This window comes from Falco punctatus (genome assembly GCF_963210335.1).
Source record: "Falco punctatus genome assembly, chromosome: 9".
NCBI lineage: Eukaryota > Metazoa > Chordata > Aves > Falconiformes > Falconidae > Falco > Falco punctatus.
In genome coordinates, this window is record NC_137589.1 from 27,767,303 (window position 1) to 27,781,218 (window position 13,916).

At 35.3% G+C, this 13,916-nt stretch overlaps 1 protein-coding gene across 1 annotated transcript in view; it reads right to left on the reverse strand.

Annotated features, from left to right (window-relative positions):
* Positions 1-120: 120 nt before the first annotated feature.
* KNDC1 (kinase non-catalytic C-lobe domain containing 1) overlaps positions 121-13,916 on the reverse strand; it is a 72,856-nt gene continuing 59,060 nt past the window's right edge. The window contains exons 18-30 of the mRNA XM_080402568.1: positions 10,634-10,727; positions 10,421-10,518; positions 9,924-10,135; positions 8,477-8,590; positions 7,936-8,083; positions 7,611-7,790; positions 6,284-6,499; positions 5,883-5,965; positions 4,562-4,712; positions 3,991-4,113; positions 3,831-3,890; positions 3,067-3,224; positions 121-2,770 (exon numbers count right to left, since the gene is read on the reverse strand). Coding sequence (XP_080258694.1) covers positions 2,539-2,770; positions 3,067-3,224; positions 3,831-3,890; positions 3,991-4,113; positions 4,562-4,712; positions 5,883-5,965; positions 6,284-6,499; positions 7,611-7,790; positions 7,936-8,083; positions 8,477-8,590; positions 9,924-10,135; positions 10,421-10,518; positions 10,634-10,727 — 1,869 coding nt within the window. The 3' untranslated portion in view covers positions 121-2,538. The remainder of the gene's footprint in view (positions 2,771-3,066; positions 3,225-3,830; positions 3,891-3,990; positions 4,114-4,561; positions 4,713-5,882; positions 5,966-6,283; positions 6,500-7,610; positions 7,791-7,935; positions 8,084-8,476; positions 8,591-9,923; positions 10,136-10,420; positions 10,519-10,633; positions 10,728-13,916) is intronic.

The window sequence follows — 13,916 nt, forward strand, 5'->3', positions numbered from 1 at the left end:
CTAGATACAACTAGTACAACATGCTTTGTCCTGTGTTTCCATTTAAAAGGACACTTCCCACAGAGAGAGAAAACTTTAGCCCAACCCTTCCTGCTTGTTAGTCATAAATAAGCAGTACAGTTATATGCTAGAGGTAACTTTATTCTGAAATCTGTGTCACATAAGATGTGCATACATTGGTGCTCACAAACAAACCCAAACCAGTTTCCTTGTAAAAGAGTGATTTTTTTTTCCTCAATAGGTATTTACATTTTTTGTTGTTGCTCTGGGGTGGTGTCTAAATACAAATACAAATATCTGATCGATGAAAATAACCCAAAGTAGTATCATAACTCAATACAAATTTATACAATTTAAGGTCTGATACACTGAAGCATTATACAGAACATATGATATGATATTTAAATTCTTCTATAGCACCAGTTATTGTCATAAACACAGTATTTTCTAGATGTAGTAGTTGCTTTTAATCATGATAAAAACTAAGAAATGTATGAGCTAATTATCACAAGTGGAACATATAAATGATGTGTAAACTCACAAAAGCATTTTGAACAGTCTGGCAACTATAAAAAGTGAATTTATTAAGATCATGTCATTAGCAAGTTTTGTGGAGTTCTTTACATTAGTAAAGCTTATGCTACTTAAAATTTTACTGTCTTTCAAAGGCAAGGCTTAAGTGAATGGTGATTTTTAATTGAGAAAAGCAAATTACTAATAAAAACATAGATCAAATATGTGAAATGTATGTCTGAAGATAAGGTCATCATTAACATTCTTCACTGTATTATATAAAGATAGGAGGTAAAGATTAAATGTTTTCACATTTGTCAAGTTTTAAAGAAAGAGCAACACAACACATTTTACTTCGTTAAGGGTAAGTCAAAATACTACAATTAATGACATGCTAAACCTACATATGTGAAAAAACAAAATATATCACCTTAAAAGTAGAACAAATGCAAGAAAACCCTGTTGAGAACAGAGTTCTCCAGTGTTTAAACTAGTAAGGGCACAAAAGTTAATATTAATATATTAATATGACAAAGTAACTGAGGTATTTAATGGAAAGTGTGGACATACCTTGTTTTTACTGAGAAAGATGAGAAGCAGGTGGCCTGCGATGTATATATTGCTGTTATTGAGAAAAGGAGAAGCTTTCCTCTTAAACATTGAAAAAGCTACAATTTAACATGTGCACATGCATTTCTGTCAAGTTCAATAGTACAATTTCCAAAATACCAGAGATGTGCACTTTCCCATTTCTTATATCATCCTTCTCCATCACTAAAACATGCCAAGACAGTTAGTTCACATCTGCTCTTCATATCTCTCAAAATATTTTCATTTTTTAAACATAGTTCTAGGATTTCACTTTCAGGACAGAGCTCATTTTAGCTATTTCTTGCCCTTCCCCACTTCTCTTCCAATACTACCATTGCTCCCTCTGGTAGAAACACTTGTATTTGTAACTAATTTGTAGCCTTAACATTTTGGCCTTGCATAAACCTGGGTAGCTCAACAAACCTCACGTGAAGCAACAGCATCACATTTCATTGCCATTTAGAAGGTCCTGTAAGTACAAGCTCTATGAACAGGTTAGCACCAAAGCTTTACAAGTTGCAGATCCAAATTTCACACAGTTATCTTCTATTTAATGCTGCTGGAGCACTGCAATCTACAAAAGCAATCTCAGGAGCAAAAGCCATAATCAAATGTGCACACACACGTATGTACTCAAATTAGCAAAGTGATTCTTGTGCCCAATACAGACAAAAAACCCCCCAATCCCCAAAAAAGCAATTTCACATTTACCATTTTCACAAGGCCATGAGGGCAGAAGCAGAGTAACAAATTGATAATATTTAGATTCAGATCTTGCTTTTGTTTGAAAACAGGTTAGTTCAATGACATTAAATCCAAACAAAAAAAAAAAGTTGCAGCACTGCATTCCTCTCCATAGTATGCTTGAAGAAAAAAATGGCCAATTATTCAAGCCAAGTATAGTTTTTATGATACACAACATAAAAAGCCAGACACACCAACAGTCAAAAGATAGCAGAGGACCTGTGTCCCTGAATTATATGCACACGGTGACAGGATACAAGCGTAATATGTTTATACAAAAATATATTCAACATTTAATGAACTATATTCTGAACTCTCCTAGGCCAACTGTGCAACAGAAGCTGTAATTTTAACTTATTGCCACAGTATTTTTTAGATATTTGTTTGTGGGCTAATTATATTTTTATGCTAAGGAACAGTGAGAAAATTAATCATCCTTTTCATCTATACTCTCTCTTTACTTTTATCTTTATTTTTATTCTTTTGATCTGTCATCCAGTTGCCAAGGATTAAAATTTCTTTAGTCAGCATTTTATAACTCCAAGATAAGAAATATGAACATTTCAACTTGAGATAGTATTTTAAGTCATTTCAGTGAAGTATTTGCTTGGGAATTGGTCCAGGAGATGAAGTCAACTTAATCCAATTTTACAATCTACGCTTGGAATAGAACAGATGAAAGGTAAATAACTACTGAAATGTTGCCTTCATTCTGCGCAGCGTGTCTTGAATTTTTCGAGAATGTTTTTCTGCTGGTATCTGGTGGAAATTGGCACAGTTGTCAGCTGCCAATGCAGAAATGTCTGCATCTTTAAATCGAGTTATTCTTTGTCTGAGGTAAGTCTGCAGCCTGAAATCTGGTGTATATGTATAAGGATTCTCTTGAAATGCATGAACTTGGCTCACAACTTTTGCAATATTTCTTGAAAGAGAATGTGGTAAAAAAAAAGAAAAAGAAAAAGATTAGTTTGTTTTGCAGATAAAAAAGCCCACAAAAAAATATGCCCAAAAAACTAAAGCCCCAAACCCAAATTTTACAGGAAATTCAAAAGCATTGAGTATTCCCTTCTATAGTATATGTCCCTTTAATTAGATGTCAAAATGACTGAAACTATTTAAACTGCCAACTGTGAAATGTTGCATCAGCTCTCATCACCCCATTAGACAATAATATATTTTTAAAAATTAGGTGAATATGTAAATAATTAAAATAATCACCTAAGTTTAGTCCACTTGTGAGCTCCATTTGTCATTGTGAATCCTCCAGTTTCAAGTTGTTGGACATGCATAGCCAAAACATGGGCTGAAGGAATTGTTGGAAGTGTTTTGAATCTTTCTCCTTCCATCAAGCACAAGCTGTCACTTTTTAAAAACACCTAATTTAAAAACCCACACAGATAAATCTCACATTAAGTATCGGGACAGGTTTTACAGGAAGTTCTCCACTTCATGTATTCAGCACTACATATTTATTTGTCATTCGTTTTAGCTTTCGGCATTGAAGACAAGACTATGAATTAATCTGCTGTCAAACACTTTAAAGTACACAAATAAAGGTACTTTATACATAATTTTAGTTGTTCTAAATAACAGCCAAAATCACACTTCAGACCTTCACTCTACAATTCAAAATTGTATAGATCAATACAAAAACAATGGCGATAAAATAAATATGTAAGACTTTTCAAAACAGATCACAGCCACAAAGCTCCTGCATAAATAATCAGAAAAAGTGTATCTACTGTCCTAGCATGCTTTGAAATGTCTTTGTTGATTTTCAGTCATGCAGGATACACTTTTGAGATGAAAATTAATGTAAACTCTAAGATTTAGAGTCAAAAGGCTTAAGTCAAAGTAAAATCTCATTCATAATACAAACTAATAATTATGGCTTTCACCCTGCAGAGGCATCCATTTAAGCAGGTTGTGCATCTTTTCGAACCCCAAAGAAATATTTTTACATGAAAGACTTTATACTATACCTCAACAGCCTTGAGTTCCTCCATTATATCAGCTACTTTTGCAGGTAAAATTTTCCACGCCTTACAATAAAACAGAATATAATTTTGTTTTTCACATTAGTATCCATATTGGAAAAAGAGTATATCAAGCAAAACAGTTACAGAACAATCCCAAACTTACTGGTAATTGTCGTACAATAAGGTTTTCCAAGCCTGTTAGGATTTGCATTGCAGTAGCGAAATTTCTTTGTTCATAGCAGCATTTTGCTATAAGAAGAAATTTTGATAACAAGCTCACCTGCAGCTGAAAAAAAATAATTAAGATCTAGCATATATATATAAATATATATGCTAAATATACATAGTAAATCTGCATAAATCTACATAATAAAATTAAATTATAAGGAAGAAGAAGAGATGCATTTTCATTTTTAATTTGCTATCAAAATTGTTGACTGTAGTAACTCTTCCCTCCAACACAAAACTTTCTCTTTTCTATCACCAAGATGTCCTTGTTCAAGTCTGACATCTATTCTCCTCAGGCAACCCATGTCTTACATTCTATTAGGTTTTGACACCTGCTACTAACAAAATATCCAAGACCCTCCTTGTGACAACAAACCAAATTGTTAACTGCCCACTCACAGGTGTATTTCAGAATATTTCTTGCAGCTTTGATACACAGCAACTCATATACAATAAAAAACAAATAACTTTTTCATCATTAATAATACAATAAAACAATGACCAACCTTAGACGTATGACACATTACTATTTCAGCAGCAACCCAGGTGCTGACACTGTCTGCATTTCTTAATAATTGTAGAAGGTACTGGTCTTGTATACACTTTGACAGAAACAGATTACAGACTTTCAGTGAAACTGTCTCAGCAGAAGCAGCTCTGTGGAGAAGACGGGGAATAAAAGGCAAAAATAATTCATGCTGACTTTGGATTTTCAAAGAAAATTTTGTTTGTGAAGACGCTGACTTCTAACCATTTAAAATAATATCACAGTGCTTGCAGTCTTGATTTTATAATCTGTTATATACTATAACCACTGAGCTATGTTACTTTTTCTTCCTTATAATTACAAGATAATTACATGTGATTACAAGATAAGCATATACAGTATATGTTTCTGTACATAAAGACACCTTCACCATTTGTTACTGAATACAACAAGCCATCCAATCTGAAACAAAATAACAGCCAGAAATTTAAACTCATTAAAAACTGCAGCCACATAAGAGGCTGAGCCCAATACCTAGTGGCACCACAGTTTGTTTCCATGCCTGAACCCCAAAATTAGAATATACCAGCTGATTTAGCCACTGCCATTTAACAATCTGTAAAAGACGAACTGCTGAGATGTTCATTCCCTATCCTTAGACAGAAAAATCTACAGGTAGCGCAATTAACAAGTACTAATTAGAGGACAGCTGAATCCACTGAGTATGTAAGAAGTAGACCATAATCAAATATAATTAGGTCCATGTGGTTGGATGAAAACATTAATTACCATTGAGAAAGTATTTTAAATAGGTTGATAACTGCTCTAATAACTATGGGGAAATTCTTACATGTCTGTAAATACCGATACTTCGTCTACCTAACAGTACAAAGTGGATGTTGCGTGGTGAGGCTGCGGAGTCCCCATCCACATTCAGAACCCAACTGCACGTGGTCCCAGGCAAGCAGCTCTAGCTGACCTTGCTTAAGGCAGGGGGTTTGGACTACGTAGTCTTGAGAGGTCTCTTCCAACCTTAGCTGGTCTGTGACACTGTAACGGTCATTGAGATTTTATATACATATACATATGCATGACCAAGGAGACTGTTTCAGAAACCATTACATGCATAGGTATGTGCAAACATGTGCATAGGTACATCTACATACAAATGCATAAAATTTCCTGAAATTAGAAAAAAAATATATAAATGGATTATCTAGTCTGTCAAACAGATATTAAGTATTTAAAATGCATTTCTCTTTTTGGATGTATTAAAGGTGTAACACAGGAAGTTATTGTGCGTCAACAAAATAGAAGGGCAGTTAAAATAAGAAACTTACTTTTGGACAGCAACACATTTGTCTTTAACACCAAGTGCTCTTGAATTTAGAAAGTGGACAGGATGGCATTTATGAAATACTTCCTAAACAAAAGAGTAAGATATATCTGTTGTTAGATCTAGTAGTTCTTCTAAAATGCTCGGGGATACAAATGACAGAGGGTTCCCCCACTCCCCTCTCTTCAGCAAATTTATTAGAGGGATCACAGCCTGAGGACAGAATTAGTCATTCCAAATTCTACTGTAGAGATTTCAAGAGAAAAATGGATTATTTTAATTCAAAGTCTTATGAAACAGTATGAAATAAACTTGAAACAGGGTTGGGAAATGGTGGAGAAAGGAGGCTGAGTATAAATTAAGAAGATATTATTTGTACTTGCAAGTAAACCTAGACCTTTGTACCTGTTGCAGTAATGTCAGCTGACAACAAAGCTGCTGTGCACTGTATTCGATTAGGAGATATGGTCCCACTTCATCTGCTTTAGCAAAGGAGACTGGGAATTCTTCTGTAAAACTGTTATAGCATGGCTTTGGCAAAACTGATGAACTAGCACACAGTCGTTCTCTCTGGTATTGTGCAATTGGTCCCACACTTTTGGAAAGTTTCCAGTTAAAGTTCTGTAGAAAATAAGAATTCTCTAAAGCAAACACGATGCCTCCTCTTGATGTAATTTTCTGGAATGTTTTGTTAGAGAAACACCTTTGTGGATGCAAACCTGTTCAGTTAATCTTCAAGGTTAGGCCAAACATTAATTGGTTTAGTCAACGTTGCTATTTTAAGCTAATATCATATGCACAATTGATGAGTTTGAGCAGGAGGTTGCCAGAACTCAATCAACAATCAGTATTTAAAACAAACTTCCGTGTATTCAAGCTTGCTGCCATAAAATGGTTTATATTCTGAAGTCCTACATTACACAATTTACTTCTATTTCTTGTACTTTTTTTTGCTTAGAATCAAATATTCCTTTCTAAAGAAATACTTGGTCTTCCATTTTTTCCCCTTCTATCTTCCAGTATAATTATGATGCAGTAACAATAAAAAAAAGATCATATTTCTCTATTCTGCTCGCCCTTTATTGGCTGAATCCTGAGTACAACCCATGGAATTCTGCACCTTTATCAGGAGGCTGATTCTAAATTCAGCTCTTACATTATCAACGCATTTGACTTCCACGTGTCATTTTGGTTACTCTGTAGAGAGATGTTTTTTCAGGAAAAGCCTACAGTATATGTTCTGGCTTCTATGGTTACTTTTCACCAGTACAGTACATAAAACACAGACAAAAGTTCAGACAAGTTTTTTCTATAAGCTTTGAAGTTCTAGCAGGAAACATCTCACCTTCCTGCTGGTTTCCTACATTTATAGTTTTACAAAGACATATGCCTAATAGAAAGCATTAGTGTTTGACAAGGGGGAAAAGGTCTCCTGGTAACTATGAGTCACATGCTAGTATCTAGGATGAAGAGTTCAACTCCTCTCAAAATTTTGATTATCTGATCTATTGTTACTGAAACAGCTGACAGGGCACAACTAAGGCTTAAGATGATTTCCACAGTTATAGAACTTTTTAGGCCTTAGATATTTTCAAAAGAAAATTTAAAATGAAGGTAGATAATTTTTACTAAATAGGTGTCTGGACCTTAAGCTGGACACTTTAGTTTTTGTCAGAAAATAATATATAGAAATGTGTGTGCTCCATATACCGAATCTGAAAAAAAGACATACCTTTCTGCAGATGTCTTCTGAGAGCTTTTTACATAGGAAATGTAACGTTTTTCTGCCCTCCTCACCTTCCTCTTCACAATTCTCCATGCTGGAGCAGTGGTGAGCACTGCCACTTTTCCTGGCAGAAGCATCCTCAAGCAATGACAACAAGCGCTCACCATAGCCATTTAATGGAGCAACCTGTAAATACAAAACAGGCTAACATAATATTGAACTCAATCTCCTATAAATTATAAGCAAGACACAAAATAGTTGTAAGATTCCTGTCTGTCCAAAACCAGACATATTGAAGACAGGTGTCAAAAATGGCATTATTCTGGCTTACCTTGGAAGAAATAAATTCTTTTAGGGTACACAAAAGATCAGTATTTGTTGCAAAGTCTACACTGTAGCAGTCTTCAATCCAAGCCTGCAGGATGTAGAAACTGCGGTTACGTATTTTGGTAAGTGATGTGGAAGGACCCAGGCTTGTACTGGTGAGAAGAAAAAGGTACATATTTCACTAAAATTGATATCCATTTCCAAATTAAAAATAAGTGTTGAAAAAATCACAAGCATTATTTAGTGTGATTGCACTATCTTAAGTTCTTATGTTTCATGGCAGCAAAATCCATGGTTGTATGGAAACAAAGCTGTGGTTGTACTTACAACCCATCACTGAACAACTGGTAAGACTCAGAATTCAGAAGAAAGAAGTAAGTAACCACATTGTCAAATATAGTACTTGCTCTACTTTAACTTGTCAAGAGAGTCTTACAAAAACAAACAACAAAATTCAATTTAAGTAGTTTTCAGAAACAGCTATTTGCCATTGGGGGGAAATTCAGTTGTGCTTTGATAACGCTTTTCACAGGAAATTACTGTACCTGGATAAAGTGCTGCTGATTCTATCAAGAAGAAACTGCAAAAATTCTTCTTGTGTGCAGAAATAGCGAAATGTGTAGAGAAACTGTTGTACATAACCTTCTAAAAATGCATTTCTGTGAAGCATAAAAAAGACTTCAGACAAGCAAGAACACAATTTCTTCCTGCATTAGAGTACAGCAACAGCAAAAAGATGAAGAATTAATAGGGATTTTAAATTCTCAAGCCCTACTTAAAACCTTGACTCCTTTTTCTTTTATTTTTTCTACATTATACATTGTGTTTGCTATCCCTGAAAGCATAATTTGTTTTAAAAAAAATTCTCTACTTTTAAGAATTTTGTGAAGAACTACTCTGACATTTCTAGTATTATCAAAAGTTACATTCTAAATAGTATGGAGAACATGCTTAATTTTCTTTTTCTATCATCTCACTTGTTGTTTTAAAAGTTTGTATTATAATAACAGCATAAAAAGTAGATACTTTAAGCAAGAAAGTATTTCCTGTAGCTCTAACTACAGCAGTAGCTGCTTTAACAACAGAATATACTTATTATACACACATTAAAAATGAGTGCATTTTATTTTTTTGTACACACACACATGCACACAGATTCAAGGTCTTAACAGAGGTTAATTGTCCTGTCTTGCTGACAGCTTACGTCTAACCATGAAAGTCTGTATTTGATGAATGAAAAGCTCTGATTGCAAAATAATCTCTTCAGTTTGTGCAAAATATTAACTGCCAGGAAAATCAGCACTCAGGATAAGTAACTGGGTCTCAGAGTCAGCATGAGCTGGGAGAAGTAGCCGGGAGAAAGTCGCTGCCTCTACAGTGGCACAAATCCGATGGATTCTTCTGGGCTGTTTCCATCCTTCATACTATTATGGTTCAGGTACCTTAAAACAACGCTGCCCTCACCCTAGCTGAAGGTTAAAGGACATCTTTGTCCCCATTTTAAGCACTGAGATAAGCCTGCATCTTTATCAGTCCCAAATACTGGGGCAGTAATGTGTAAAACAGAACCTATACATTTTCACATCCAGACCTTGGTAATAAAAATTGTCAAATTACATGTTCTGAAGAATTGTTATACTGCTGGCAGTAACATAAAGCCTTGATTCCATGGCAACTATCAGAGCAAACCCTCAAATAAGTAAAGGATAGAAAAGTTTAAAGTTATTAGGTTTTGATTTATTAATAAATACTTCAAATTTTAATCAAATTCAAACTTAGAAGTCTGGCTTATTTTTTATGAGACTGTCTTCTGCCATTTCCATGCCTGTTTCTGTAAATAGGTGTTCATAGAAATAACATTAAACTTGATATAAGGGAGAAGAATTTATGCAATGTTGAGTAACTAGGATTTATCGTGGAGACTATTTATTCCTGAACTAGCAACTATGCCTCAACCCATTCCCAGTTAAGGATGTGCAAAATATACTATACCTAGAATATAAATAAACCATTAAACCAAGTGGAGTACCAGCCTGCAGAACTCTTATTCCACCTTGATTATTACATTGGTGTTTCTCAGTGTTATAGTAAAGAAGCAACGATGACTCATCCGATTGTGCCACATCCACAGTGTCAGCTCTCCCACGGTGAATGACTGTAGGCAGCACACAGGATTCCACACCCCACTGCTCTGCATACATGATCTGCTCAAAGATGCAAAGCCATGAAAAAATAGAAAAATAAACAGGAAAATCCACACAAAATCAAGTCAACTTAAAGCCAAATCACATTTCATACAATGGCTTTTTTTCCTTTTTAAACAATACTAGCAGCAATTACATTTATTTTAATTATTCTTTTAGATCCTACTTAATTTGGCACTTTGACACAAAACATTTCACATTTCGTATACCGACTTCAGCAGCCAACTATACTGATGCAGTGACGAAATGACAAATGAAATACAAGCAAAATAAAGTCTGACTTACCTGCATGTATTTCTTCACCAGTTCAAGAAACTGCACTTTTGATTTCATCTCCTGTAGCTGTCCCCTCAATTTGGGCAACACAGATTTAGTTTCAGGACCTTTAGATTTAACACACACAGCATAAGAAGATCAATGATTCTGATTTATAGGAAAAAAAAATCCTTGAAAGTACTATGCACCCACTTTATTCCTGGCAAGTTGCTGTAATCTTACCTTTGTTTCTCCTTTCTTTCTGCAATAGTTTCTGGTAAAACTTTATGGTCTTTCTGTAATTTTTTGTCTCCATCATTAGCAACTGTTCTAGTTCCTAACGGGAAAAAGGATTGTGATCAGAATGGTAAATATAAGGTTCTAGTAAGAAACTGAAAAGAGAATTATTTTGTAGGAAAAAACCCCATCTAAACAGACAAGAATATGATATTAATGAGAAAAAACTACCTTCGCACCTGTACTTACAGGCAAGTTACAGCAAGACATCAACTGTCCCCAGTAAAGCATTAGTCACACCACAGTTTTACAGCTTAAGAACTGGAGCTGATTTGTGTATGATGAGACCACACTGAAGTTCATCTGAATTAATTTATATAAATATGCCTTTAGTTATAATTGCACTTATCAGGTTGTTTTCAAGAGCATTTTTTAAAAGTTTCATTCAGGAGGCATCCAGAATTAAAAGTGATGGGTTCTGAAATCACTGCAGACCCCAGAAATGCTCTGTTAAGCAGCTGACCTATACTTGCAGCAAGGACTGAAAGTTTGACAGAAAGCAATGGTTTCCAAACAAGTATAATTACATTGTATTATACAAACAGGTCAGAACGCAGACAGGATGGCTGCTGTATAATAAAGGATACATAAATTTGGAGGTTCAGCTTACATATGTTATATTTATGCATTTTACATAATTGAAAAAATAAACTAAATTTATACAGAATTATAGAACTTAAGCAGTGGAAAGGAATGAAAGTATATCAGGCTTTGTGCAATAGTATCACATTTGATGTAAACACTTGATAATTGCTTGCATATCAAAGGTTTCATTATTTTACCAACCAATGAAACGGGCCATCCACTTTGGGTTCAGCTTCTGATTTATTACGAAACAGCGTGTGTTGTGTTTTAGAAAAGTGGTGGCTTTCGCACTTGGGTCCTAAGCTGACTGCCAGTGACCCAGTTACATGAAACAGCATATTAAATGGAGTGAGTTCACTGAATGTAGCAGACAGAACTCCCACAAGCAGAGTGATCAGAAAACACATAGCTCAGAGCTACTGTATCAAACAACAGATTGGTAAATAGGTTAGCTTTAATGGGATGGACTTACTAGAAATTAATTTGAGTTTGAGAAAAACCTGTCACTGTTTTTCAGAGAAGCTCAAAAGGTTTAACAACGTAGTTCATTAGCAGCAAGGTTCACAAAAGCCCTGTGGATTTTTTAAAGACTTACCACTACATAGGCATCACATAGAGAACAGTGAAAGCACAGAAAAGCTATTATCCAGATGCTAAATTGGAAACTTGCTTGCTTTTACTTAAAGGTTTGGGTTTGTTTCCTCAATCAAAGTGAAACCAAGTTGATTAAGAGACTATGAACACTGAAAGGGAATCAGAGTGGCCATTTTCTGACATTTGGAATCTGACTGACAGAAGTAGTTTCTCCCTTAAATAACTTCAGGTGAGTAACAGTTAACTCAGCAGCGAATTCCTAGTCTATTCCACAACATCTTCCATTTTAGGCAGGTCTAGAATAGAAACAAATTTGATGAAGGTATACGTTCAATTGTTCTGCTCCCTCTGAAGTACATTTAATTTGTCAGGACACTTTTCTACAGAACATCCCTCAGTCTAGGGAACAACGTAATGATAGAGTGACTTTGGTTACTTGGGAAAGTTGCAAATTCCAGCCTGTCCTTGAAGTGTAAGTTTTGTACATGCTGAAGGATGGCTTCACCAAAGGATGCAGAATATTGGCAGGAGGGAAAGGAAAAGAGAAAAGAAATGGGAAAGGGAGAACTGTGGCCAGAACACACAAAACCTTTGCTAGAAACATCCTAGTCACAGCTTGGGCACACTGAAGTCTGGTGGAAACTCTTGCAAGTAGCTTACAACATCCTGGGGAATAACTGAAACCTAGTGCAGGCAAAAAGGAAAAGGGCAAAGGCTACGAAGGCTTGGGGCTTCAAGAGAACTGAAGCCAGCCTACCAGGCTACAGAAAACAGAGAAAAAAAAAAAAAAAGCTCTTCCCACTGTGAGGGCAGACTTGGACACCCCCCTGCAGAAATGGCAGGCCTGGTGGCTACCCTCCCTTTCTTACTCTGCTGCAAGGGCTTGGTTTGGTTTGCCTGGATGTACTCTGTATGAGGCTGCAGAACCAGCAGCTCCTGGACTAGAGGTGATGCCAGGCAGGGGACATAGACTTGCTTGCCTAAGGACTAACTTTCCTAAATACAGATTAACCTTTACTGACCTTAAGAACCGCAATGAGCTATCCAATAAGAACCTACACAGTAAAGCAATAATTACTGTTACGACATTTGAGTGTCACCTTGATCCATAAATATTTTATTTTTTTATGCTAGCTATTTTACATTCCTTCCAAACATAAGAGTACATATTACCATTTGTAAAAATCATAATAGCTTGATTAATGCCATTGTTAATACTGTTCATCATGTTTTACTTTTTGCATCTTATTAAATCACAACCTATCTAAAGTGCAGACAATATCTAATAGGTTTCCATGAAAAAATAGAAATGTTAATTATTTTTTATGGCAGAATATTTAATTATGTCATAAATATATATCTGTTCTGGCACTCAGTTTCTCAGAACCTGCATGTTCTCAAACTTACTTACAGGTATACAAAATTTAAAAAACTACATAAATTTAATTGCATTTAGTTTTAGAAAGTGAATAAAGAAACCTTTGAAACATACGACTATTTTAATGGGAGAGATAAGTGTATTAATGACACGTATGTGTCTCCAAAGCTGTGATTTATTGTGTGGTTTGACTCTCATTCAGAACTCACTTCCAGTTGCAGATTTGAACCAACTGAGCAGACCTATCCTTATGAAAGGATAGTGCCATTAAATCAGGACAAATGTAGTCAAGCTCAAAGGTCTACCTTTAAACATTCACTCTTTGAAATAGCAACTCCTAAACACTGCTTTAGCACACTTCATCGCAAAGCTGTGAATCAGCTCAGCTTTATTGCTGGATTTCAAAAATCTGTCAGAGATCCGGGGCAAAAAGTAGGTTGATTATAATCCTTTGCAGATAATGAAAGCCAGACTACAGTTAATCAGGGAACTGGTTTCTGAAATAAAACTGGGTAACATATTATTTAAACAAGGAAGGATAGGCTGGAGACAAACAGCTCTAGCTTGCAAGAGAGGCAGAACTTTCCTCCAGCAACTCAAACTACCTTCCTGCTCAAAACAGCCGCTTCCAAGCTTTCTTTTGGACTTCATAGTCCTCCCGGATTGGACATG